The 24,160-nt window shown below is 39.1% G+C and overlaps 1 protein-coding gene across 7 annotated transcripts; it reads left to right on the top strand.

Moving 5' to 3' along the window:
* Positions 1-148: 148 nt before the first annotated feature.
* Positions 149-23,290, top strand: LOC139587389 (carbonic anhydrase 13-like). Of its 7 annotated transcripts, XM_071421661.1 has the most exons (9): positions 149-464; positions 7,734-7,931; positions 9,445-9,561; positions 11,613-11,731; positions 15,029-15,124; positions 16,255-16,317; positions 17,161-17,316; positions 18,088-18,131; positions 19,428-23,290. In XM_071421661.1, the coding sequence occupies exons 1-9, from the start codon at positions 434-436 to the stop codon at positions 19,450-19,452; spliced, it is 849 nt and encodes a 282-aa protein (XP_071277762.1). In that variant the 5' UTR covers positions 149-433; the 3' UTR covers positions 19,453-23,290. The 7 variants fall into 7 exon arrangements, with proteins under 7 accessions (XP_071277762.1, XP_071277769.1, XP_071277763.1 ...); XM_071421668.1 differs by lacking the exon at positions 18,088-18,131 and having other exon boundaries at positions 263-464; positions 19,428-21,519; XM_071421662.1 differs by lacking the exons at positions 9,445-9,561; positions 18,088-18,131 and adding an exon at positions 9,627-9,668 and having other exon boundaries at positions 336-464; positions 19,428-21,519.
* The last annotated feature ends 870 nt before the right edge of the window (positions 23,291-24,160 follow it).

Below are 24,160 nucleotides of genomic sequence, written 5' to 3'. Positions count from 1 at the left end.
TTACACCCCTGGGAGAAAAACGGGAGGGGATGCAGCGGTGCGGACTTGGCTTTACTTTCGGGAGCGGCGGGGGTGACCCCAGGAATGGGCACTGCCGCACAACTCGTGCTCTGGCGGGACGGGGGCTGGTGGAGCCACCTTCCCTCTGTTGGAGCGGGCTCTTGAGAGATGGCACTGCGTCCCCCGGGCCACCCCGACGGTGCTGGGGGGAGGCTGGGGAGAGCCTAGGTGACGAAGGGCTTGAGGCGACAACAGGCACGGATGGCCAGGAGGCCGGAGCGCTGCAGGTCTCCTTATCAGCGCCCGAGGATCGGGGCGTCGCCGCCCCGTCGCCTTCAAATCGGGCGCAGCCGCCTCTCCCGCCCCATCCCGTCCCATCCCAGCCCGTCCTGTCCTGTCCTGTGCCGTCCCGAGCCGGCAGGAGAACAGAGCCATGCTGCACTGGGGATACGACGAGCACAACGGTAGGGAAGAGGGGCCGGGGCCGTCGGGGCGGGCAGCGGGGTCCTGCGGGCAGCACTTGCCGCCGCTGGGCTCGGCAGCCCAGCGCCCTCGGGAGAGCTGGGTGAGCTGAAATGCTTTGCAGCGAGCCGATTTTTGTCTCCGTGTTCTGCAAGGCAGGCGGCTGAGAGGTGTCCGTGCGTGCGGCATCGCCTGCAGAGCCGGGCCGGGCTTGGCTCCGGGTCCGGTGTGCCGCGTTCCCGCTTGGGATTTCGTTCACTCCTTCAGCTGAACAGTTGCGTGCACAGATCGAGTACGTGGCTGACAGCTGCACTGATCGGAACTGCTGTACCAGCAGTGCTTTTCTGATTCCAACTCTGTTCTGTTTCTACTACACGGTGGGAAATCCTAGTTACTTGACTGGGTTATTTAAATATATAACTATGCATCTAAGAGGAGATGCTTTTGGACTTTAGTTGTTCAGTGGTTTCCTTCATCTTGTCAGTCTTTGAAGTCCCAAGATGGGCTCATCTGCAGGCTTAAAGACTTGGCTCTGTTTTGCATCTTCAGTCATGCAAACGCTGCTCCAGTGTGCAGACGGTCCCACAAGTCATGCAAGTAGAAATAAAAGTGTTTTTGTAAATTGTAGGCTCAACTCTGATAAAATACGTGGAATATCTTGTATTGTCTGTACATAAAGAAATGAAATGCTGTGACAGTAAAGTGAGACAGCTATATATTTGCATATACTAATGCCTATAAGAATATGCTTTGTGCATATTCTTAGACTTTGTGCATATTACTTAGACTTTGGAATACTGTTTGTGCATAGAAAGTACTACCTTTCCTTCCTGGCCCTCTTGTTCCATCTTTTCTGGATGGATGTACTTTTCCTGACAAACTGGGTAGTGGTGGTGGATCACAGGGATGTTGCAATGATTGGGTGTGTTATCTGCTGTTGTGCAGTCTACCCTACCCCTCCCCTGAAGACGTAAATGGGTCTTGTTTTTCAATTTTTTTTCTCCATATGTTTCTATGCTTTGAGCTTCACCTGCACTGCCCAGATAAGAAGTCCACTTTCCCTCCCTTATCCTGTCTCTTCTTGTTTGCTATTCTCAACCTATAGAGAGGGGAGGCCACCAGAATTTCTACTGGGGTGGCCCTGGACCATGCCTGGGGCCCTATCTCTCCTATAAAACTCTATTTACTGCCTGCATGGTAACATATTTGAGGTGGAGTTTGCCTTTCACTGCTTACTTGGAGCCCCACAGCAGCTGTGGGGGTCCATGCCCTTCACCACACCTTTTCCAGGACATTAGAGGAGGGAGGCATGGATATCAAACACTTCAGTGCTCTTCCCTAGCATCAGTTTTATTTCTTAACTTTTTCTCTTCTACTGCATTTATTTTACTGATTTTTCTTGTTATTGTCGTTTGATTGAGTAGCAGGTGAAGGAAATTTGCTCTGATTCTCGAAAATTTTGTTTGCCTTCGTGGCCCTGAAAATAGTTTCTTTGAAACGAAGATTACCTTTTTCAATTCAGACAGAAATAAAGTGAAATAAATTAAATGTGGTGCAGTTATATAGTGTGGTTGACTGCCTGAAGAGTTGAAAAGACATCTGTGTTCACTCTTAGTTCTACAATTGCTACTTGCAACAGTCACAACATAAATCATTAGGTGCATAAAGTAAACTGGCAAATATTAAAACATACATGTCTGCATATATGGAATATCTATGATTAAGGACACTGGCTCACTGTTAGGTAAAGAATTAAAAGATTTAGGGATTGACACTGGCTGGACCAGGTGCCCACCAAAGCCACTGTATCACTCCTCAGCTGGACAGGGCAGAGAAAATAGACTAAAAGGCTCAGAGGTTAAGTAACTCTCCAGTTACTTACATAGGCAAAATAGACTCGACTTGGGGAAATTAGTTTTATTTGTTGCTTATCAAATCAGAGTAAGGCAATGAGAAAATAAAACACCTTCCCTCCAACCCTCCCTTTATCCCAGGCCCAACTTCACTCCTTCACTCCACAGGATTTCTCTATGGCCTCTCCTGCACCAGCTGTGGTCAGTTCATCACATATTGTCTCTGCCTCTCCCTTCTCTTCAGCAGCAGGACTACTCACACTCTGCTCCTGCTCCAGTATAGGGTCCCACCCATGGAAACAGCCTTCCATTAATTTCTCTAGTGTGAGGGCTTCCCACAGGCTGTAGTTTTTCACAAACTGCTGCAGCGTGGATTCCCCAGGGGGCCCCAAGTCCTGCCAGCAAACCTGCTCCAGCTCGGGCTTCCAATGGGGTCCTGCCAGGAGCCTGTTCCAGTGTAGGCTGTCCATGGGGTCAAAACTTCCTTCAAGATACATCCACCTTCTCCAGTTGTGACCCTCCATGGGCTGCAGGTGGATCTCTGCTTCACTGTGGACCTCCATACAGGGCACAGCTGCCTCACCCTGGTCTTCACTGTGGTGCAGGGAATCTGCTTAGGCTCTGGAACCATGTCCTCCCCTTCCTCTTGGTGTTTGCAGAGCTGTTTCTCTCCCATATTCTCACTCCTCTCTTTCAGCTGCTGTTGCACAGTAACTTTTTCCCCTTCTTAAATCTGTTACCCAGAGGTGATAGCACTGTCCCTGATGGATGGGCTCAGCCTTGTCCAGCAGTGGGTCCATCCTGGAGCAGCTGGCACTGGCCCTATTGGACATGGGGAAAGCTTCAGCAGCTTCTCACAGAAGCCACACCTGCAGCCTCTGTGCTACCAGTCTCTTGTCACACACACCTAATGCAGAAGTTCTCTTTACTTCGATTACTTTGGTTACTTTGATGCACCTATTTCTGAAATGCATGAAGGCATTATTTTATTTCTGTGAAAACCTTGGCCTTTGCTTTCTTGCCACTTTTCTTACCTCACAGTTTTGATGTTGCTTATATGTAGAGGCATAATACTGAAATCTTGAAGACCGGCTTCAGTGTGGTATCATGCATGCTTTTCACTGTTGCTCAAGGTTCCTATCAGGATGGGAATATTCTTGCCCCTTGAGTCCTGTTTTGTTTACATGGGAATTGCTTTAGTTAAAAGGTAAATCAAAGAATGAGTAAAGTTGGAAGGGACCACAGTGGGAAAACAATTGACTTTAGTTAACTATTTGTTTAATGAAACATATAGTAATTATTTACATGTATTGTCTGTTACAGCAAAAATTTCTCTTGATCTAGTTACTACAGTAATGTTGAGGCATTTTATAAATAAAAGGGATATTAATTCATAGAATCATTTAGATTGTAAATGACCTTTAAGATGATTCAGTTGAGCCAGAACTCCTTATACTTGTTTTTTCTGAGAATAATTATGTAATTTCATTATCTGCTTTTTAAAAGGTGCTTAATTTTACCCATAATGAATTTTTAATTACCTTTGTTTGAGCTCATCTTACTGTAACCTAATATGCAATCAAATTACTTGCAAACCTAAGTTTATAAATTTAAACACTCTGTGATTGATAAACTGGGCAATGGATTCTCTTTAGAAATAAACAATGTGGTGGTGTTCACAGGGGTCTCAGGATGAGGGAAGAGATGAGGATCTTGACTCCATGTTTCAGAAGGCTGACTTATCATTTCATTATATATATTATATGATATATATTAAAAGAAAATTATATATTAAAACTACTAAAAGAATAGAAGAAAGAATTTCATCAGAAGGCTAGCAAGGAAAGGAATGGAATGATAATAAAATCTTGTGACTGCTCACAGCCTCAACACAGGTGGCTGTCATTGGTCATCAAGTAAAAACAATTTCACATGCTGGGTAAACAACTCTCCAGATCACATTCCAAAGCAGCAAAACATGGAGAAGCTGAAGCATCTCAGCTTCTCAGGATAAAAGATCCTGGCAAAAGGATTTTTCATAAAATATGTCTGTGACAAAACAAGGATGTGATCCTGTCAAGGCCAGACCATTCTAAAATAATGAATTTTCTAAATATAATAACAAACTGTGAAAAAAAAAACCAAACCCCTTTTCACCTGTACATGCTCCATTTATGCACATATAGAGGCTCACTAGAATTCAACTGTATCCTGTAGTATGTTCACTAGGCTTGTCTCAAGTTGTCCTGTTGATGAAATTTTTAATATTTAGCTTCAGCTGGATCAAAATGCAGCACTGTGAGGTGCTATAGTGAGTTCTGTTTCCTGCCAAATTCTTAACTGCCTTCCCTGTGAGACCTGTTTCATGAATTGGCTGTGTGCAATGCTGGTGAGTGGTACGTGCAGCGATAGTCTGACCTGAAAGTGTCAGACAATTCAGTGCCTGTGGTAATGGTGTGTCCAAAATAAAGGCATGAAATCTTCAGAGCAGATGGTTCAGTTTTTAGTCATAAATCTCAGTCACAATAGCTTTGATTGTTAAGAGCTACTAGAAAATTGCCTCTAGCAAGAGAACATTTTCCCAACAGCAGGAGAGGATTTCATAAATTCAAAAATTGGTATATTAATCACTTTCATTCAGTAAAGGAAAAAATGAAAAGAGGTGAATTAATGAGTTATACTCCCTGAAAGTGCATATTTAGAAAACTGAAGTGTACATTATTTTAATATGGAGGCATCTAATTCAGAAAAAAATTTCACCCTGGGGACCCCTCTGGCTTTAATCTGATTGTATGATATGCATTTGAGTATCTCTTTCAACAGCAATGGCTTTTTTTTTACAACAGTCATACACAAAGTTTGCATTGGGCTGGGGTCTGTAGAAATGAATTGAGTCACAGTTTTCCTAGAGGGACAAAAGCATGATAATTGTAGTAGATTGCTGGTAGATTACTTAGAAAGTAATACTTGTTGATATAACCTAGTGGTATAAAATGAGCTGAAGTTTCTTGATACCTTCCTGTATATTTTGAAAGGTCAGATGTCTGGTAGTTTGGTCACTGGTAGATGTTTAATCACCATAGCAAACCAGTATTTTGGTCATCTGAGCCAAGAACAAGTGCCAAACCAGCAATAATGTCATTTTAGAACTGAATATTATATTACTGTTAAATAATTAGGCAGTGACAGAATCACAGCCTTGGGTCCTCTTTTTGGCAACTTTGTATTATTTCTGAATACAAGTCATCCATATTATTTAATTCAAATAACTATAGTTAGTTCTGAGACAGAGCAATAGGACACCAAGTAGTTAAGCACATAAGTATATTTTTGGTTTTCTCAGTTAAGGAGTGTTAGAATTATTAAAATTAAGTAGCAATAAACTTTTTCTAGGAGTTCCAAATCATGGTAGTGAGGTATAAATTATGGAGTAGGGCTTCTTCAAATAAAATTTTGTGTTGCATCCCTAACTACAGGGTATTAGGATCAAAACACAATTAAAATGATATTCTAAACTGTATGTAGTTAGAGTATTGAATAGCTTTGATGACCATTTGTGAACTGATAGGAATGAGGTTTAAACAGTGTTATGTTTCAAACCAGTAGGATTTTTATCTTCTGCCTTAGAATCTATTTCTTTATTGAGTTTAGTTAAGGAAGTAATTAACAAAAGTACTTTTTTAAAAATCAAGACTGAAGGCCTTTGTCTTTGTTCTGAGGTTAAAGTCTTAGGCTATTCTTTACAAGTTTTCCCCCTTCTGTTTTTCTGTGCTCCTCAGAGGGGAATCATTCTCTGCCCAGGTGCTGTGCAAGCTGCAGCCCCTGGCTGTGGGCGCTTCCTCCTTGATTTACTGCAGGCGTGCATGGGTGCTTTTAGCACCTGTGAGTTTCACTTCAATAGAAGTCGAAGAAAGAAAAATACCTGACAGCTCTTGATGTTAGGCTATTAACCACTGCATCATACGTTTTCATCTTTTTTTGTCATCATTTTTATTTAAGTGCTAAGCCATGCAGAAAGACCCAAACCCAATTTTTGCGGTCAGTTATCTTCAGTGTAGGGAGTTAGTTATGAGGATATCCAGTGATGCAGATTTTATTTGACCAGGTTCTGATGCTCATATTAAGTATTTCATATATCCAGTCTCTCAATTGATTTATTATGCTTTTTACCCATTATAAGCCTGGGGGGAAAACAAGTTCTGTGTTCTTCTTAATACTGAAGGATCATTTGCCCTGCAGACTTTCACCTTTCTCTTTTTTCTTTCTTCTTTCCCCTTGCTCTCCCCTCCTTTTCATCCTAAACCTTATTTTCTGTCTTTATAGAATATATTCCCCAGGGTGTTCATATTTTTCTTTACCCTCTTATCCAAATATGGTTAAACAATGGCACATATACTCTTATTGTGAATTATTGGGAACTCTCTGATGCTTAGTAGGTAACAACAGATAACTCACACATCTTATCAGTGAAGCTTTTCTTACTGTTTTAGGATGTTATTTGCTATTTTCTCATATCCATATTATTGATTTATTAATTTTTCATGTGACATTTGGCTTATCCTGCTTGGAGAGAGGAAGGTTGAGATGACTGGTATTGATTAACAGTTTCTTTAGTCCTATAATTTCTACCTAAGTTGGGTCAATGGCTCTGTGTCTGGAAGATCTACTCTCATCAGCTGAAGGCAGTAGAAATACAAACCTCACGCAGGCACCACTGTCCTGAGTGTTCCTGTGCTTTGATTTTGGCAGTGCTACACTAGTGTGTGTGTGTGTATGTGTGCATGGACATTTCATGATTAGAGGGTGGCAGTCTCTCTTCCTTGTGACAGCTGGTGTGCACAGTTGGTGGGCTGGGAGGAGGTGATCAGAGCTGCAGCAGGGTTTAGGTTCCAGGCACTGCCCTCAGGCTCCAGGAACCACTCAACAGTTTTTGACATCTCCCCATCTCATTCAGAGTGATCAGTGGAAGATGTGTTCTCAGGTCTTTTGCAGTAAATGAATAAGGCATAAAAAATTCTGCCTAGAAAAGAGGTAATCCTTAAAGACACAATGAGACATGATATTAGGCAAAAATGGCATGTCAGAAATTCATTGGGACATAGTGCCCATTGGATACAGGATGCCTGATTTGAGTGAGCATTTGTTGTATGTGTCTTGTGCATAGCTGAGTCTTACCTGGGAATAATTATCTACATACTGGGGCCTTGTTTAAAGGTGCATGCAAGGTACATGGAGGGATCTGGAGAACTGCTATTGCAATATGATGCAACAAAAGTAGCTGAATGTTTTGATTTGTGTTTTCCTGATGCATCCTTTTTGAATTTAAAAGATGCAGATGAGGACAATTCAAGTAGAGTTTTCTTTCATAACAATGAGGCTGCTGTCAGCAATTTAGACTTCTCCTCCAATGCATTGCAGGGCCTGCCCACTGGAAGGAGGTTTTTCCTGTTGCTAATGGAGACCGTCAGTCACCCATCGACATCAAAACTGAGGAAACCAAGTATGATCCCTCCCTCCGTCCTCTAAATCCCAGTTATGATCCAGCTTCTGCTAAAATCATCCTTAACAACGGGCACTCCACCAGTGTGGAGTTTGATGACACCGTCAACAAATCAGGTTTGTTCCTTTACTCTTGCACTGTAACTTTCTCCACCAATTCCTAAATGGAATGCCTACACCCTGAACATGTCTACTGTTGGATGTGAACTCCTAATAAACAGTAAGGCTTTGCTCCTCTGGATGAGAGATTCCTTTTCCCCTGCCTTTCAGCATGGTGCAGTGTGGGAACATATTTGGACACCAGTTCGAGGTTGTGTTTCTCAGAAAGTGTTGGGATTCCCTACTTACAGGAATGGTTTGATCCACCCCCACCAGCTGGATAGTGCCAGCTCCCTGTTTGAACAGTGTTGTATACAATTTTTCAAATGCTGCTCTCTCTTTCTCACTGCAGATGAATCCTTTGTGTCTCATTACAGGTTCATTCCAACCGAATCGCTCAAATATCTTATCTGAATTTAGCTGCAGGTTTGGTTATATGTTTTTCCCTTTTTTATGACCTATACTCGGCCTTCTTATGACAAGTAAGAGCCAATACAGAACAAGTGAAATAGATCCCAAGTAATCCCTTTTCTTCTCTGAAAAGTATTATTGCCCAAGTCTTTTCCAGGAGTATGTAGCTTCCCTTTTTGCAAACAATAATTCTTATTTAGAAGTTCTCTGATGTATTATAGTCTTTGTAATGTTACTGCCTTCATCTTTGAAACCTTCTCTTGGATTTTGGGCAAGGCAGCATGCACCTCTTCAAGCTGTAGGAGTGCAGAATCTTCAAGCAATAAAATCATTTTGTGGCTGTGTGAGGCTTAGCTGAGGATTCAAGACCATGGTGCTTTCATAAGCATCAAAGCCAGAGAGAGACTAATTTTTTGATGACCCCTTAGTCCTGAGGACTTATTAGCTCATAGTGGCAAGAAGGAGAGACATAGATGGAGACAGCATCATGTTTTTGTTTCCTGAACAGTCTTAGTTTTAAACTTTCTGTCAACACTGGATGTTGCCTGAAAGCCACCAGCTGACCATCAATGATCAGTCTGACCTTGTGTCAGATGCTGCGGAACTTCCCAGAATTAATCTCTGCTTCGAGCCTAGTAGATGCTGGTGAACTAAAGCACATCTCTTAGAAAAATACACAATCTTGATTTCAAATTTTCCAGCGATGCTGAACCTACCACAGCCTTTGGTAAGTTGTTCTAATTGTTAATTACCCTCACAGTTTAAAAGAAAAAATGTTAATGAATGCGAATACACCAAGAACCTCTTCCACATGAAGTGACAGGGCCTGAGCAACGTTTCTCTAGGCTTCTCCTGGTACCAAAGCAATAGTAATGTGATCCTCCTCTCACTGCTTTCCCCAGGCTGTATCTCCATGGATGTAGCTCATATTGTGGCAAAGCACTGACAGATGTTGATCAGATAATTTACAGATGGAATACCCAGTCTCCTTCAGTAGACTCCATGTCTTCTATGCATGGACCAGATTCTTCAGTCCACAAACATAAATTGAGTAATTCACTATTTTCCCTAGTAGTTGTCACTGACAAACTTTATCAGTATTGTTTTTGTTTTCTTTCAGGTCATTGCTCAAAAAATACTGAATTTTCTAGGGCCCAAATTTGGCTTCTGGGGCACCTCTGTGAAGTAAGAACTCCTGCCATGTGTTGGTTTCATGGAAACAAAATCAAATTGATTGGTACTAAATACATTAGCATCTTCTAATGCATTATTAACTGATTCCCATATGAACTATTTCCTCAGTTTGGTCAACATTGGAACTGGGCCAAGTTTGTAACTGTTTGTGTAAGTCTGTTTATGCTCTTTGGTACCACATTAGCTCCATTCTTTGAAATTGCTCTATTGATCTTCTTCCAATATTTTTAAAAATTCAAGATACTGATATTTTCCTTAAAAACTTCCGAGTATCCTCTTCCTTAATTACTGTTGGAATTAAATGGTTTCACCATCACTGTGTGATGCAGCACAAATAGATCAACAGGCCATTTTCCACAGTTTTCAGCATAAGTATTTCATGCTGGTGCATTTCTACAAATTAGTTTTTCCTCAGCCAGTTAGAACACTGATCTTTACACTTTTCTGGGATCATTTGCATTGAAGTTTACAGTCCTTAAAAGAAAGAATTTTAAACTGCCACTGCCCCATCTCCTCTGTTTGCTAAGTTTATAGGCTGTGGAAATGCATGTTTTTTGAGTTGAAGCTTTAAGGAAGTTAAATATTTTTCCTCAGAATAAACAGTCCCACTTCTTTTTCATTATCCAAGCTACTTGTGTTAGCAAATAGGCAACTTAAAAATTATTTTTTCATGTTTATTTGGTGGATTTTGTTCCTAAGAAAGTGTAGGTTTTGCACTAAATCTAGAAGAGAAAAAATTGCTATTGTCCTCCCTTCTGCTCTTAATTTAAAAAACATCTGGTTAAATCTACCCTCATTTCCCCTTAAAATTTCTGTAATGAGCCAGTAAACTATTCCAGATTGATTCCCAAACACTCAGAGGACATACAGAGCTGGGTGAGTGGAGTGATTTGTTTTGCTGTGAATAAGGAATCTCTCTGGGTGTAATTCACATTCCAGGCTCTGTGAAGAGATATTTTGATTCTAAGTCTGACAAGAAAATTATGAGTGCTTGCAAAAGCAAAATAATGAAAAGCCCACCCATATGCATGTTAGTTTGAATAGAATGGAATAGAATAGAATAGAATAGAATAGAATAGAATAGAATAGAATAGAATAGAATAGAATCCTTTCAGTTGGAAGGGACCTGCAATGATCATGTTGTCCAACTGCCTGAGCAGTTCAGGGCTAACCAAAAGTTAAAAGATGTTAAGGGCATTGTCCAAATGCCTCTTAAACTCTGATAAGCCTGGGGCTTTGACAGCCTTTCTAAGAAGCTTGTTCCAGTGTTTGACCATCATCATGGTGAAGAAATGCTTCCTAGCATCCAGTTTAAATCTTCCCTGGAACAGCCTTGAGCCTTACCCACGAGTCCTGTCACTGGATACTTGAGACAAGAGACCTGCAGCTCCCTCTCTGCTTCCCCTCCACAGAAGCAGAGAGCAGTGAGGACACCCCTCGGCCTCCTTTTCAAAACTAGAAAAACCCAAAGTACATAGCTGCTCCTCATAGGACATGCTTTCCAGCCCTGGCTAATTTTCTGTAATATTGCAGTTGTGCAATGCACATGCCTAATTTTATTTATGTTAGTATAAGCTCCTTTTCCTCAGACTTTTATCTGATATAACTGGATCTAGTTGCAAATGAAGGAAAGAGCCCTGAAAATTTAAGCTTCTCCTATTTTCCACCAAATTTCAAAGATGAAAATAAATTCTGCTGACATTAATTTTTATGATCCTGCTCCTTATCCATAAAACCTATATTTTGAGCTTAATTTCTTAGTGATTCTTTTGAATATAATCAAGAGAGGAAACTCTTGAGTGTTGAAAAATAGAAGTATTTTCCCATTCTCTGAGAAATATCCAACTTTGACAATAACAGCATACCCTTTACTGGGCCATAACCCACTAATCTGCCCATAAATACAATTTTCACAGTCATACCCTTGACAGGTGAGGGTTTCTGTAGCACTTCCAAGAAATGGAAAGCCGTCTGAGACAACTTATGAGCAGGAGCAGAGGAGTGTCCGAAGACTGAAGTCTGGTGTGAGTTTAGAGGATATGGATGGAGACTCCATTCTCTCAGTGAAGCCTTTTCCTCTGTTTGGGTTTCTAGTGCTGACTGGGGGGCCACTCAGCGGGACCTACAGGCTGCGCCAGATTCACTTCCACTGGGGATCCAATGATGAAGCTGGCTCTGAGCACACGGTGGATGGGATGAAGTATGCGGCAGAGGTAAGGGTTTACATGGAGTCATCTGTACTTCTAAGCTTGTGACTAGTTTTCCATTACAAGAATAATGTTGCCCTTCCTCTTCCTGCTTTTTATCTTCCCCTCGTTTTATTGAAAAGTGGTCTTCCTGAAGTGTTGCATGTTTAGTCCTTTCTCAAAGGAGAACCTCTTTGAAAGCTTTGCAGAGGATTAAAAAGGGAGTACGGAAGACAAGAGCTCGATAAGAGCAAGACTTAATGTTCAAGAGTTATTTTAAACTTTGTCTTTCATTGTTTCCTCCTTGGAGAATATTTTCAAAGTCATCTTCAATGACAAACCACAGAATTATTGGATTTGGGGCCTATGTAGTGTAAAGTTTATGCAAGACATAGGAATGTTGCATTTTGTGGTGCACTTAGCAATGTGGTGGTTATGACTTTGAGAACCATGGTTTCATATCTGTGGGGTGCCTGCTGTCTGTGGGGTACTGTGCTTCAGTGGAGGTGGTGTGCCAAAGGGAGAAGTGCACCATCTTCTCTGGCATAGAGCATTCACTCCTGCTCTGTCTCCTTTGTATTTGAGTAATCTGCAGGAGGAAGTTCTCAGTATGAGATTCCTCTTTGCAAATGGAAGTACCATGGAATATTTTCAGGAGATTGAGATCTTTAAAAACATGTGATTCAGACAGTGTCAGAGTTTTCTGGGGTTAAAAAGAAGTAAAAAGTGTAAAAATAAATGGCCAAATAAAAGGCATAATACTACAGAAGAAAAAAATGTAATGTATGCACTGTGGTGTGATCAGATTTTACTGGAAATGCTATAAGAGATACTGGTCAGGAAAAAAGATTGATTTTCTAACACTAATGGGGAAAAGTGACATTTGCAGTGTTTAAAGGCTTATGTTTTCCACAGGAACCAGGTGAGATGGAATATAAAGAATTAATAGAGGTGCTTTAAAACCATTAAGTACCAAACCCTAATTTCTAGCTGAGAAAATATATGTTTCCCATCTAAGAAACCAAATGGAAGGAGAAAATATCTCTGAATTTCTAGCCAGTCTAAAAGCCTTTCTGTTACCTGTCGGTTGGGTAACCCTCCACAGGAAGCTCTCTAGATGTCACTTTGGCTTTGGGATAAGAAACTCAGAATTAAAACCAAGGCTTCTGAATATTGTTCACACAAAAGAAAATACCTCAGAAGGAGACATGAAGATGTTTTCAGTGCTGACCTTTGTAAGGAAGACGTGCAAGGTTTGAAGAAAAAGCATCGACTGAATTGAAGAAAGAATTCATGTACAGGTAAAGAAGACTGCAAGGTTTGGCCCTTAAGCCCCCCAGGAAGAAGAAGGGATCCATGGCTCCATTCTCTGTGACAACATACGGTCTGATCAAGGTCTCTTCACAAGCTGCAGTGACACCGCGGTGGTAAGACAGGATATATTCCTTAGAGAAGTCACAAGCCATTGAGAATGGGTCTGTGCCCAGAATTGTTTCACACTCTGTTTGGGGGCTCTGGTTTTTGGAGGGTTACCTTCTGGGTTTTTTTTTGGCAAAGCTATAAGGGAGTGGGAGTGGGCTTTTAGTAGCTGTGGGAACTTTCCTTTTTGCTCTTTGTTGGGTTGTTTTTGATGGTGTTTTTTTTTTTTTCCCAAATCCACAATAAAGGTAATTTCTGACTGAGAGTATCTGTTTCCTTTTTGTGTATGAAAAAATGTAATTGCTTAAAAGTTGTTCAGCATAGGTTCTGTGAATTTGTAATAGGGAGCAGAGCAGACACTATGAACTCCAGGATATTAATGCACTTGAGAAAGGTTTAATGGACTATGTTCTCCTGTTGGCTTAGTGTATAATATCCATAGCAACTTTCCTTCAAGGATTTCTAAAGCTGTGAGACAGCATGGGTGTCATCATAGCTGTACATGTATTATTATTGACGACAGTGGGATTCCTTACTTGCTGCAAGTAATGTTTCAGCACTTTAGAGTCCAAATGCTTAACATATTGATGTCATGTAAGACCAAGTAAGAGTTCCATTTTATAGATATGGAAAATTGAAACTTATAGAAGTTGAGCAAGGATTGATATTTAGAATAAAAATCTTCATACTTCTAGATCCCTATTTCAGCCATGCAGCTATGTTGCTTCATGTGGAAATCTTTTAAAGCAGATTTCAGTTTTCCTAAATTGTTCTTACTTGTCCTGTAGGTGCTGTAATCCAAAAGGAAGTCCTTTTTTTCATGGGTTCATCCCAGTTTAAGTCATTCAATGAGTTGTTTTTCCTCATTCTTGAAGTTCAAAATCTGAAAAGATGGTGACCAATTTTAGGGAAGCCAATCTCATGCCATGCTCCTGAGAATCTTTAACTAAAAATTACATGTAATAAGATTTACTAATCCATTGAGGATTTGTGAAAGTAATTAATGTTTGTGAAGTCGTTAGACTTAAGTGCTGTATGAGTGTGCTCTCTCCATTTGGCAGTCAGACCATTGCTCAAGGCTGGAACAACCTGGAACTTCTTGGGAACCAGGAGCTCCCGTAAATGAAGAGTGGTCAGGAATTATGAAACCTAATTTTTAAACTTAAGTGGCATGGAAATAGACATCACAAGCTTTTCCTCTTCCCTCCTGGCTGGGTGGTGTTTAAGCTTCTTAGGCAAATATTACAGGACACTTCCAGAATAATGCATGTTGGAAATGCAAATGCTCAAACCTGAGATAATCAAGATAATCAAGTGAGGGCATCACTACTGGTAGTCATAGAAAATAACATTTGAAAAGTGTCAAAAATGAAATGCTGATGTTCCCTTAAGCTAAACAAGGGAAAAGGGGTCAGTGCAAGTTTAATGTGTATTTGCCTATTTTCTAGCTATTTATGTGGATGATTAATGTTGCTGAAAGCTTGATTAAAGAAAAAGAGTAAAATACTAATGACATCCTCATGAATTCCAATCACTTTTAAAAATCAGCTTTACTAAAAATGGTTATATAATAGTTATATATATATTAATGGTTATATAACCATTGGCTTTTTTTGTCTTAACTTCTCAGTTCAAAATCTGGGGACCCAACAGCAATTTCACAGGCAATTTCACTGTGGTATGCCGATTGCTACTAAATTTTTAATAATCTTAGCCATTGGAAATGCTTTTTGCCATTTGTGTGAACTACATATTTACTGATTTCATGAAATATCTGCATTTAGAACACTGAATGATTCTGCATACAAAAGAGTGAGAGTGTCAAACCCAGTAAAGTTGTAATATTTATTTGCCACTACTTGAGTTCAGTGAGAGTTGATGCTGTCTGTGTCTTTTGCTTTTCAGCTTCATGTGGTCCATTGGAATGCAGAGAAGTATTCCAGTTTTGTTGAGGCAGCTTGTCAGTCAGATGGACTAGCAGTCATGGCTGTATTTCTGAAGGTAAGAAGAGAATGCTTCAGACCTCATAATAAATCTGCATTATAAGCCCAAAGAGATAACAGTGATGGTTTGTGTAAGTATTGCTAAAGAGAAACTTGTTTTATACTTATTTCCTTCATAGTGTTTAGCTGCCAATATAGAAAGCTGTGCTTTCTTTAAGAATAAAAATATCAGCTTAATAGATTTTTCAAGACAGTGAAACTTTTCAGTTTGCCTAGTCTGCAAGCCCAAACAACATTAGATGTGGAACTTAATTCAGCTGCCCCCATTTGGATCCCACTAACTTGTTCTTGACTAACATGTTCATTTAGGGGGACAGCTTGATTTAAATGGTTTTTTAATGGCTTGTTTCTGAGCTGGTAGTTTCTTCTAGAAAATAATAATAATTAAATAATGCAGAGCCAGAAACTGGAGAATTTCCTAATAATTATTTTATACCTTTTTTGCCTTCTCTCCCTGTTCTAAGATTAGATTCGTGCAACAGCTTCACTGAATTCTGTATGAAGAAGCAGATGGGGAATTCTCACAATCTATGGCAAAAGATAGGGCTTTGGTAAATTCTGTGGTTTCTGGTGGATGACAAAGCTTCCTGAGAACAGTTAGTACTGGTGCTGGCACAGTCAGAGAGCCATTCCATGCAACAGTTGCAAAGAACTGCTTCAGCAGTTCAGTAATTCCATCTTTCCAGGTGGCATTACAATGACTCAGAGGAAGTGTCACTGGATTTCTTAGCACACAAATTCAGTTTGGAATGTTCTCATGTAAGAACATTGTTTTCAATGTTATAAGCAGTTTAAATTTCTGATGTTAGTCTGTAACTTTTAATGTCCCACATATTAAAACAGGAAAGATAAATTGTTTCTATACCCCTGTAGTGAAAAGTTTGTAATTCTTTTGTAGCTGAAGTAATTACTATGAGTAGCCAGAATACTATTAGCAAGGGAGTGAATCTTCTTTATGACCAGTATTATTTCTAAGGACCAGCTAGTCACAGGCTTGTACAGAAGATGCATCAGATCTTTCAGTCACTCCAGTTATATAAAGCAGTTTCATTATGCATTTGCTTTTTAATTAATTTTTGTTGCTTTTCTCTGGAGCTCCAGTGTTTCTTTTTTCTTTGGTGTTAATAGATTGGTGAATGCAACCCTCAACTGAACAAGATTACTGACCGCTTGGACACCATCAGAATCAAGGTGAGCAAGTGCTTCTAAAAGAATACTAGCTAATATTGGTAGTTGCTTTTGTTGGTCAGGTTTTTTATTTTTTGAAACCTGGCTGCTACTCCCTGTACCTTCATGTTTCCTTATCCCCAGTGATTGATACCTGATTTGAGTCAGTTTATGTGCATTCTGTTTAAGTTGAAACTAAGTAGACAAAGCATAGTTTTAACACAGCAAAAGATCAGAGGAAACAGCTAATTCCTCACAAAACCCAGTCTCTGATAAATCTGTTGCTATGAGGATAGTAACAGGGGAAAAACATACTTTATGGAAAGCTGTAAAAAAGATGAGGAAAATACTTCCTTCCTTGTTTTGCTGAGGTAGAGGGTGAGAAATAACCTATTGCTTGTGCAAGAGAAGTTATCCAGACTCCCAACATGATGTTCAGACAGACATCTGTGGTCTGGTATCCAGTACAGGGGGAAAGAGAAGTAATTCCTGGGAGGAGTGAGGAGGGAAACAAGTGGCAGTAACCTGTGGGGTTAGTCTGCCAGCCTCACAGAGACCATGTTGAAATTCTAACATCTTTTGTCTTCTCCCCACCACTTCCATCTCATGGTCATCTGTAACTTAGGGAAGCCTGTTCTAGCCTGACACCTCTCATGGTGTCCTGCTGGCTTCAAGGAAAGTCACAGCAAAGCTGTCTCTGAGGTAAGACCTCATCAGAAGGGCAGTGATGAGGACCTCCTGTCATCACCCAAGATGCTGCCAGCCCACCTGATAGTGGAACAAGCTCTACCTCCTTTGGCATTATTTACCTTGGCCTCTTGCTTTTAAATAATATTGCCCTGGTATTTTTCTTTTATTTCTTTACAGGGAAAAAAAGCGCTATTCACAAACTTTGATCCCAGCTGTCTGCTTCCCAAGTCCCTGGACTACTGGACTTACTTTGGCTCTCTCACTGTTCCACCTCTTCTTGAGAGTGTCATCTGGATTGTTCTGAGAGAGCCCATAAGTGTTTGTTCTGAACAGGTATCTTTAGATTTTTCACTGCTATAGAAGTGTTGCTTTTGTAAGAATGGAAATTGTAAATGCCACCCAATATTATGGGTTTTTGCAGACCTTGGCACTGCAGATGTTACAAGATTTTCAAAAGTCAAAATTTGGCTATCAAATTTATTCTGACTAGTTGCCTTTCTTGCTGTAACAGATATTTATTACTCATTTTAAAAAAGAATCTGCATGCACTAACAATTAAGAAACAAAAATAATCCATACGGAACCTAAAAAAAGAGTTCTGGTGATGCTTAGAAATTCTGGAATTCCAGTTGATTTAACTATTTGTACATCCTGCTCAAACCTCGTCTTTGGCATTTTTATCTGGCAGACAAGTAGTAAATGTCTTCTTCCATTCTAAATACATAAAACTTGATGAATTTACTAGAATTATGAAGAGGGAATACTGTTGTAATAAGTGGAGGTTTTAGGAAAGCTGTGATTCCACAAAAAAGGGTCTATTTGCATTTCTTGTAAAAGCTTCATGCTGTATCTTAACTTGGCAACAGTGACACCCAGCGGGCTGATCCTCTTAGGTGTAAGGTATTTCTGAGCAGATAACACGTACTCAGCAGAAATGGTGACTTCAGTCCTTGCTTTAAGTGTTAAGACAGTTCCCTGAATGGGTTGCTTGTTGGGAAACCTCAAATTTCTGTTTGCAACGGATTTGAAGTAATTTATTTGCTCAATGTGTTTATTTTTCTCATCTATATCTCTTCCTTACTCCCCTCAATCTGGCTTTGTAAGGCTTGCTGCAACTGTTTGGATCTAGGATTGGAAACCTGTTTAAGGTATCAATTTTCTGAAGATAAGCCATTTCTCAGGTTAAAAGTTTCTTATTTGGGCAAATCTGTAATAAATACGTTCTAAAATGTGAAATTCTGTATACAAACAGCCATGTAACAGGCTCAGGGAACATGGTGTGGGAAAGTGTTAAGTATAGTGATCCTTTATTAGTATTTTTTTATAAACTTTAGCTATATCTTATGTATTACAGTAGAAATTGCTATATTCTTATCAATATAAACATGCATGCAGCTAAAGTGTTTGTTTCCAGGAATGTCCACCATTGTGATTGTTCAGTCAGCACTGTGACTGATATTGTTCTACCATTTAATTTTATTCCTCAAGTTTGGATTTCTTTAGGGCTTTAGAGTTTACTACAGACTTTTTGTTGCACTTTTCAGGTAGAAAGAAATTAAAAACAGCTTTTAAGTTTTTAGAAACTTACAGGACCCTGAATTACAAACATTAGCTTCGGAATGGGGTGAAGCAAGGTAGCACTGGCATTTTTTGCTCTTAATGTCATTATGATGCAATGTGCCATTACAACTAAATGCTGTATTATGATGGAATGGTTTTTGTACTGTCCTACCATTGATAACCTAGGAGGGAAGTAAAGTGAAATATAGAAATAGTAACTATTGGAAAGATTAGGAATTAAACAAAATTCTATACTTAGGTCAAAAATCATCCTCAGATTTCCCAAGATTTAGACATGGAGCTCTGATGGGGTTTCTTCTGAGATCAGCATATGCTGAGTTATGAATAAGTGCTGGTCCTGGAAGTTATGAATAAGTTCTTCACAAGGAAAGAATTTGGAATCTCTCTTGGTTTGAGTAAGTGCTAGTTGCAGAAGCTTTCTGTAGCACCACACCTGCAATTCCAGGTTAATTGTGAATATCCTCTTTGAAGAAGGAAACATACACAGAATGCTTGTATGATAAGAAACATAATCTTATCTTTTGGCAAAAAACATTTCAGAATCTCCAAACTATGAAATCCAGCTAAAAAGGTATAAACACCCCCTGGTTTAGATCAGGTTGTGGAAGATAAAGTGTGAATAAAGGAAACAAGTAATCCTCATGCACAGTTTCATGTATTTTGGGATATTTTCTCAGTAGTAATCCCCCTTTTCATTTACAAGGATAGAAATTGTGAAATTGCCATTCCCCCATGACTTAATAAAATACAGTTCTGTTCTTTCGGGTGGAAAAAAGTGACAAGTGTCTTTATTATTTGCATGCTTTTTCATGAGTATTTGCATGAGGGTTTTCTGCTGAACCTTATGTGTCTTTTGGTTACAGCTGGCCAAATTCCGCAGCCTCCTGAGCACTGCTGAGGATGAGGCCGCCTGCTGCTTGCTGAGAAACTTCCGGCCTCCCCAGCCTCTAAGGGGACGAGAAGTCAGAAGGAATTGAAGGAGTAAATCCAGAGTAGGCTCCCTCAGAGACCAAAGGCCAAATTCATTTTAATAGTTATTATACTTTGTGATGTTTAATTTCTTTTTGTGAGTTGTTTTTAACCAATAGGTGTTGTTTTATTAGTGGTTTCCATGCAGTCATTTCTCACACATATATGTCTGGAATTATCACAGGTTCATTGATGTTAACAGGTCTGACTGGGTTTGAGTGCATTGTCTTGGAAGTACTGAGCCATCAACATTGCATACACAGAGGTCACTGCTAATCATAAGGGACAAAAATGTTGAAGGTGTTGCCCAGATTACTGAACCAAATTACTGAACAGGATCCTTGGTATTATTGATCAAGTATAGGATGTTTTGGGATTATTCTTCTGGTCTCTCACATAACATTTAGCTTCTGTATAAACCTCACATTGCAGTTCTCAAGGAAAAAAGTTTCAAGGATGATGTAATTTCATTGCTGACTTCTGCAATACCATATTTACTTTCCTACAAAAAGTACTAATGACTAGTAGCATTTAAGTAAGACAGATATTTATATGATCCTGTTATTCTGGCTGCTTCATAGCAGTAATCATGTACTGATTGATAGTTTTTAAAAAAGCAAATAGTAAGGATTTTGTATATTGCAAGATCATGTCAGGTAGAGTAGGTATTCCTGAATTTCACAATGTCACAAGATGAAATTGTCCTGAAACCTGAAAACTGCAAGGTGGAAGGGCGTAGAGGGAGCTGTTTGTGCCTAAATCCAGTTTGTTGCACTTGGTGAAACATAAGGGATTATTACACTATATCCTATAGCATCAGACTATAGCATCAGACTTTTGCCCCTTAAAATCAAGAGGCAGGGGTAGCTGTTGTTCCAGACCATTGCACACTGCAGTGTGAACCACATGCTGCTTACCTCTCATCTCACTGTGGAGCACAGTACTGCCCAGGTGTAGAATGTGTCAAGGTGCTGGCTCATGTTCTGCTGTCATAGGTGAACTTCAGTGGTTGCACTTGTATTCCAAGACCAAAGAGAATAGTCAGAGACAGCCAAAGAAATTAGAATCATGTCAACATCTAATAAAAAGCTCAGCCCTTAGTAGCAATATGTTGAAACTTCTGTCTTTATAAGTTGACTTGAGCCAGCGTTTCTCTCAGGAACCTTTTTTATCTGAATAAAGTTGGGGGTTTTTTTACATGAAATATTTTTATTAATGAACATGCCATAGGATGTAACTTAGGATAGAATTAGATTTACTCTCAAACTGTGAGAACTACATAGTTAAATCAAGTGAATGATACCTGAAAGAGGCAGCTAGAGGTTTTACTGGCAGCAACTAACACCAATCTCTGTAGTACTTCTGATGAATTCATCTTCCATAACTGCTCTCCTTTAGTTAATTTTTAAATAGGTTTTATATGCTCTGCCTTTTACCTTCATGGGTCATTTGATCTTAGATGAACAAACATGAGGGAAATCACAATTGGGATTGACTTTATATGCTGTTTTAGAACAATAAATTAGACATAGTGATATAGGTATTTTATCTCAGTTGAAGATATGTGGAATTCTTTGTTTTCTCCTCCCCAGAATATAGCTATTATATTCTGCAAGGTGTCCCAAAGCCTTTTGAATATTTTCTGAAGAAAAGAACACAAACAGACCATTGAAGAAAAAAAAAAGGCATTTAGCAGCACTAAAAAGAAGAGTGAGAGTGTGTTGTATGTTTTCACTCCCTTTTTTAGACTTAGGATTGGATCTCATATGTTTCCCTGTTATGTGAGTAGCTACAGAATGTGGAAAAAATGTTCACAAATTGCAGGAAGGATACAAAGGATTTGTTGGTCTCAAAAGAGAAAGAAATAAGGCTACTTCTTTATATTGTAAACAGAAGTTTTACATATTTCTTACATATTGTAAACAGTGGAGTTGATTAATTCTTTTATATTTATAAGGGTTTTATCAAAATAAAATATGGATTTTATGAATGTGTCATGTATTTTCTATTGAAGAACCTAAAGTTTTACAGAGAAGTCTATACTTTTATAGTTAACAGCTGCAGCTTTAGGTTTGGAAAAAATGGTCACCCATCATTTGAAGTCTGTCTTTGGGTAGTGTAGTATTAGGTATGTCTTTATGTTCCAAATAAAATATTTTTGATAGTGGTAAGACATGTAATCCATTCTTCAAGTTTCTGATAGTGCATTTTTGAACTATTGATGATTTTTATAGTTATGCTGATAAGTTTTAGAGGAAGTCATCGTTCAAATAATTCCCCTTTTGTGGAGATGCCATGTTCATGTTAGATTAGCCTAGCTGAAAGTTAGTGGTGACATTTGAAAAAGAGTAGAAATGCTCAGTTACCTGAAATCCTTTGGGAACAGCTTCTCAGGTTATCCATCCCCTACAACCGTAAAGTGAGAATTTGGACACAGTCTCAGCTCTGAGCACTTGGTTGCACCCTCAGTCACTAATTTCCTGTGTGCCCAAGCTACACTGAACCTCAAACAGACCACTCAGTTTGCTCCCAGAGAATCTTATCTCAAGTATGAGCTCCATATTGTCCTCTACAGCAACTGAGGCTGAAATATGTTGTCACCCCACCAAACCCCTGCAGCCACATGTCCCTTTGATCAACTCTTAACTCTCTCACACACTTGAAGCCTTTATATTAAGAAGAACGAAATGCTCAGTGACCAAAAAAAACATAGAGTGTATTTGCTGAAAATAGTAGCTGTCAAGAATTGTGGACTGCTGGAAGGTTGATCACCCATAAACTTATTCTCAGAATTAAATAAACCACAGCAGAGCCCTGGGGCCAGCTCTGCTGGTTTTGGCACAGGAGGGAAGCAGTCTGCTCTGCTATGCTAATAGCATTTGCTGTCATTCTCATGATGTTTTTAATGTTGCACATGTTTAACATCAGCTGGGAATTTTCTTTATGTCAAACAAAAACCTGAGAAGTAGTGCTCTTCCCTTCTGGAGTACAGCGGGCTGAAGATACACCAGACATCTGTTTGATGCCATACATCCATTTGCTATGTACCTATGTTTTCTCTGCTGGTTTAGAGATTTGTCTCTCAGTTGCTTCCAGACATGAAATGTGACCTAAAGGAATTCTAAGAATGAATTTGAAGAAAAAAAAACCAAGTCATCAATTAATAAATCTCACAGAAAAAAAAAAGTGGAATATGACATGAATAAAACAACATCAATGAAACATATATATGTTATACAGTTTCTATAAACTTAATGGAAAGGAAATTCTGGATTTAGATTCTTGTAACTTTAAATAGGCAAGGGACAGATTATGAGATAAATCTTCAGATGTTAAAAACTGCAAATAATTGAGAAACTTGCAGCATCTTTAGGTTGTAAGCTCAGTGTAAAAGTATGAATACCAGAGGAATCTTGCTCAAGAGATGTAGCTTCTTTCTTTTACTGTCTATTAATTAGTCTAAAAAAACCATGGTGACAATTTCCCTTATCACTCTGCTACTAAATGGACTGCAACTAACTTCTGACCTAGCTGTTACATTTTTTTGTTCTCCCACCCAATCTGATCTTGTTTTCTAGTTATAGATGCAAAATACAGAGATTTGGTCTGTGATTTAATCTCTTAGATACTGTTATTTCTGTGTATCTTATTTGTGAAGTAACTGATTCAGTGACAGGGGACCTTCTCTGTGTGTCTGCTCTTTTTGTGAGACAAGAGATGATACTGAAATGCTGAAATAAAAATGTTTCTAAATTCATGGTTTTTTTCCTGTTTCTGTCAATCTCTCCATCATTTATGCCAAGCACAAGTTTTTACTGTGGTGAAACATTTGCATGTATGATCTGTGTCTCTTCTCCTGTGCAGCAGAATTTGAGGAGAAGGAATATCTCTGGCAGGAGACTACTGGATTGTCATATGAAAACAAAGATTCTCGGCCTCTGATTAACAGACATGATATGTTGCACTGTCAATTTCTGTGTCTGTTTCTATTTTATCAAATTTCACCCACGTAGCTGGGTAGATAAATTTGAATAATTTGTAGATACTACTGACAGTTTCATTCATCAGATGAAAATCATATAGGTTACATGCAACAGGTAGAAAAAATATGTTTTTGTGAAGATCTGATTTAATTATTTTTCTGTCTCTGATTTGTAAATATTTTGAATGAAGTATCAGCTGTTTAAATGTCAACACTGCTTCCATTCTTTTCCTTTCTACAGTTGTATGAACAATAGACAGAAATGTGGCCTCAATATTTCTTATTTAGCAGCACTTTGGTGATTTTGAGGAAAAAATGAACCCAGTCATTCTTGGTGTTTTTCTGAGAATTTTTCTTGATTTATGTTTTCCCTTTGTCCTGTTGAAGCTTCAACTTTTTTTATGTTTTATATTTTCATTAATAAACTGGCAAATGGTGCTGATAATATAAAATCTTCCCCTGCCAGAAACAGATGATTGATTGAGAATAGGGATATTGGGTTAGAGAAAATGATAACAGACTAAGCTGTAGTAAGTAATCTAAAATTCTGAACTGACTGGGAAAAACTGAGTGGTGAGATTTGGAGAAGATAAAGAAAAACGCTAAAGATAAAAGAGGTACTCTAAAAGCCTTCTGATAGGAAAA

The sequence above is a fragment of the Agelaius tricolor genome, unplaced genomic scaffold (genome assembly GCF_023055355.1).
Source record: "Agelaius tricolor isolate 1412-34295 unplaced genomic scaffold, bAgeTri1.0.p SCAF_2, whole genome shotgun sequence".
NCBI classification, from domain to species: domain Eukaryota; kingdom Metazoa; phylum Chordata; class Aves; order Passeriformes; family Icteridae; genus Agelaius; species Agelaius tricolor.
The sequence above is the reverse complement of the archived record's forward strand: the minus strand, read 5'-3'. Positions and strand labels throughout refer to the sequence as shown.

What these genes read in the sequence shown, in the direction of transcription:
- LOC139587389 (XM_071421668.1), top strand. Translation starts at nt 434, where the DNA reads ATGCTGCACTGGGGATACGACGAGCACAACG. An exon ending in TGGACACCATCAGAATCAAG is followed by an intron (nt 16,318 to 17,160) that starts GTGAGCAAGTGC and finishes ATTTCTTTACAG; the next exon opens with GGAAAAAAAGCGCTATTCAC. An exon ending in TAAGTGTTTGTTCTGAACAG is followed by an intron (nt 17,317 to 19,427) that starts GTATCTTTAGAT and finishes TTTTGGTTACAG; the next exon opens with CTGGCCAAATTCCGCAGCCT.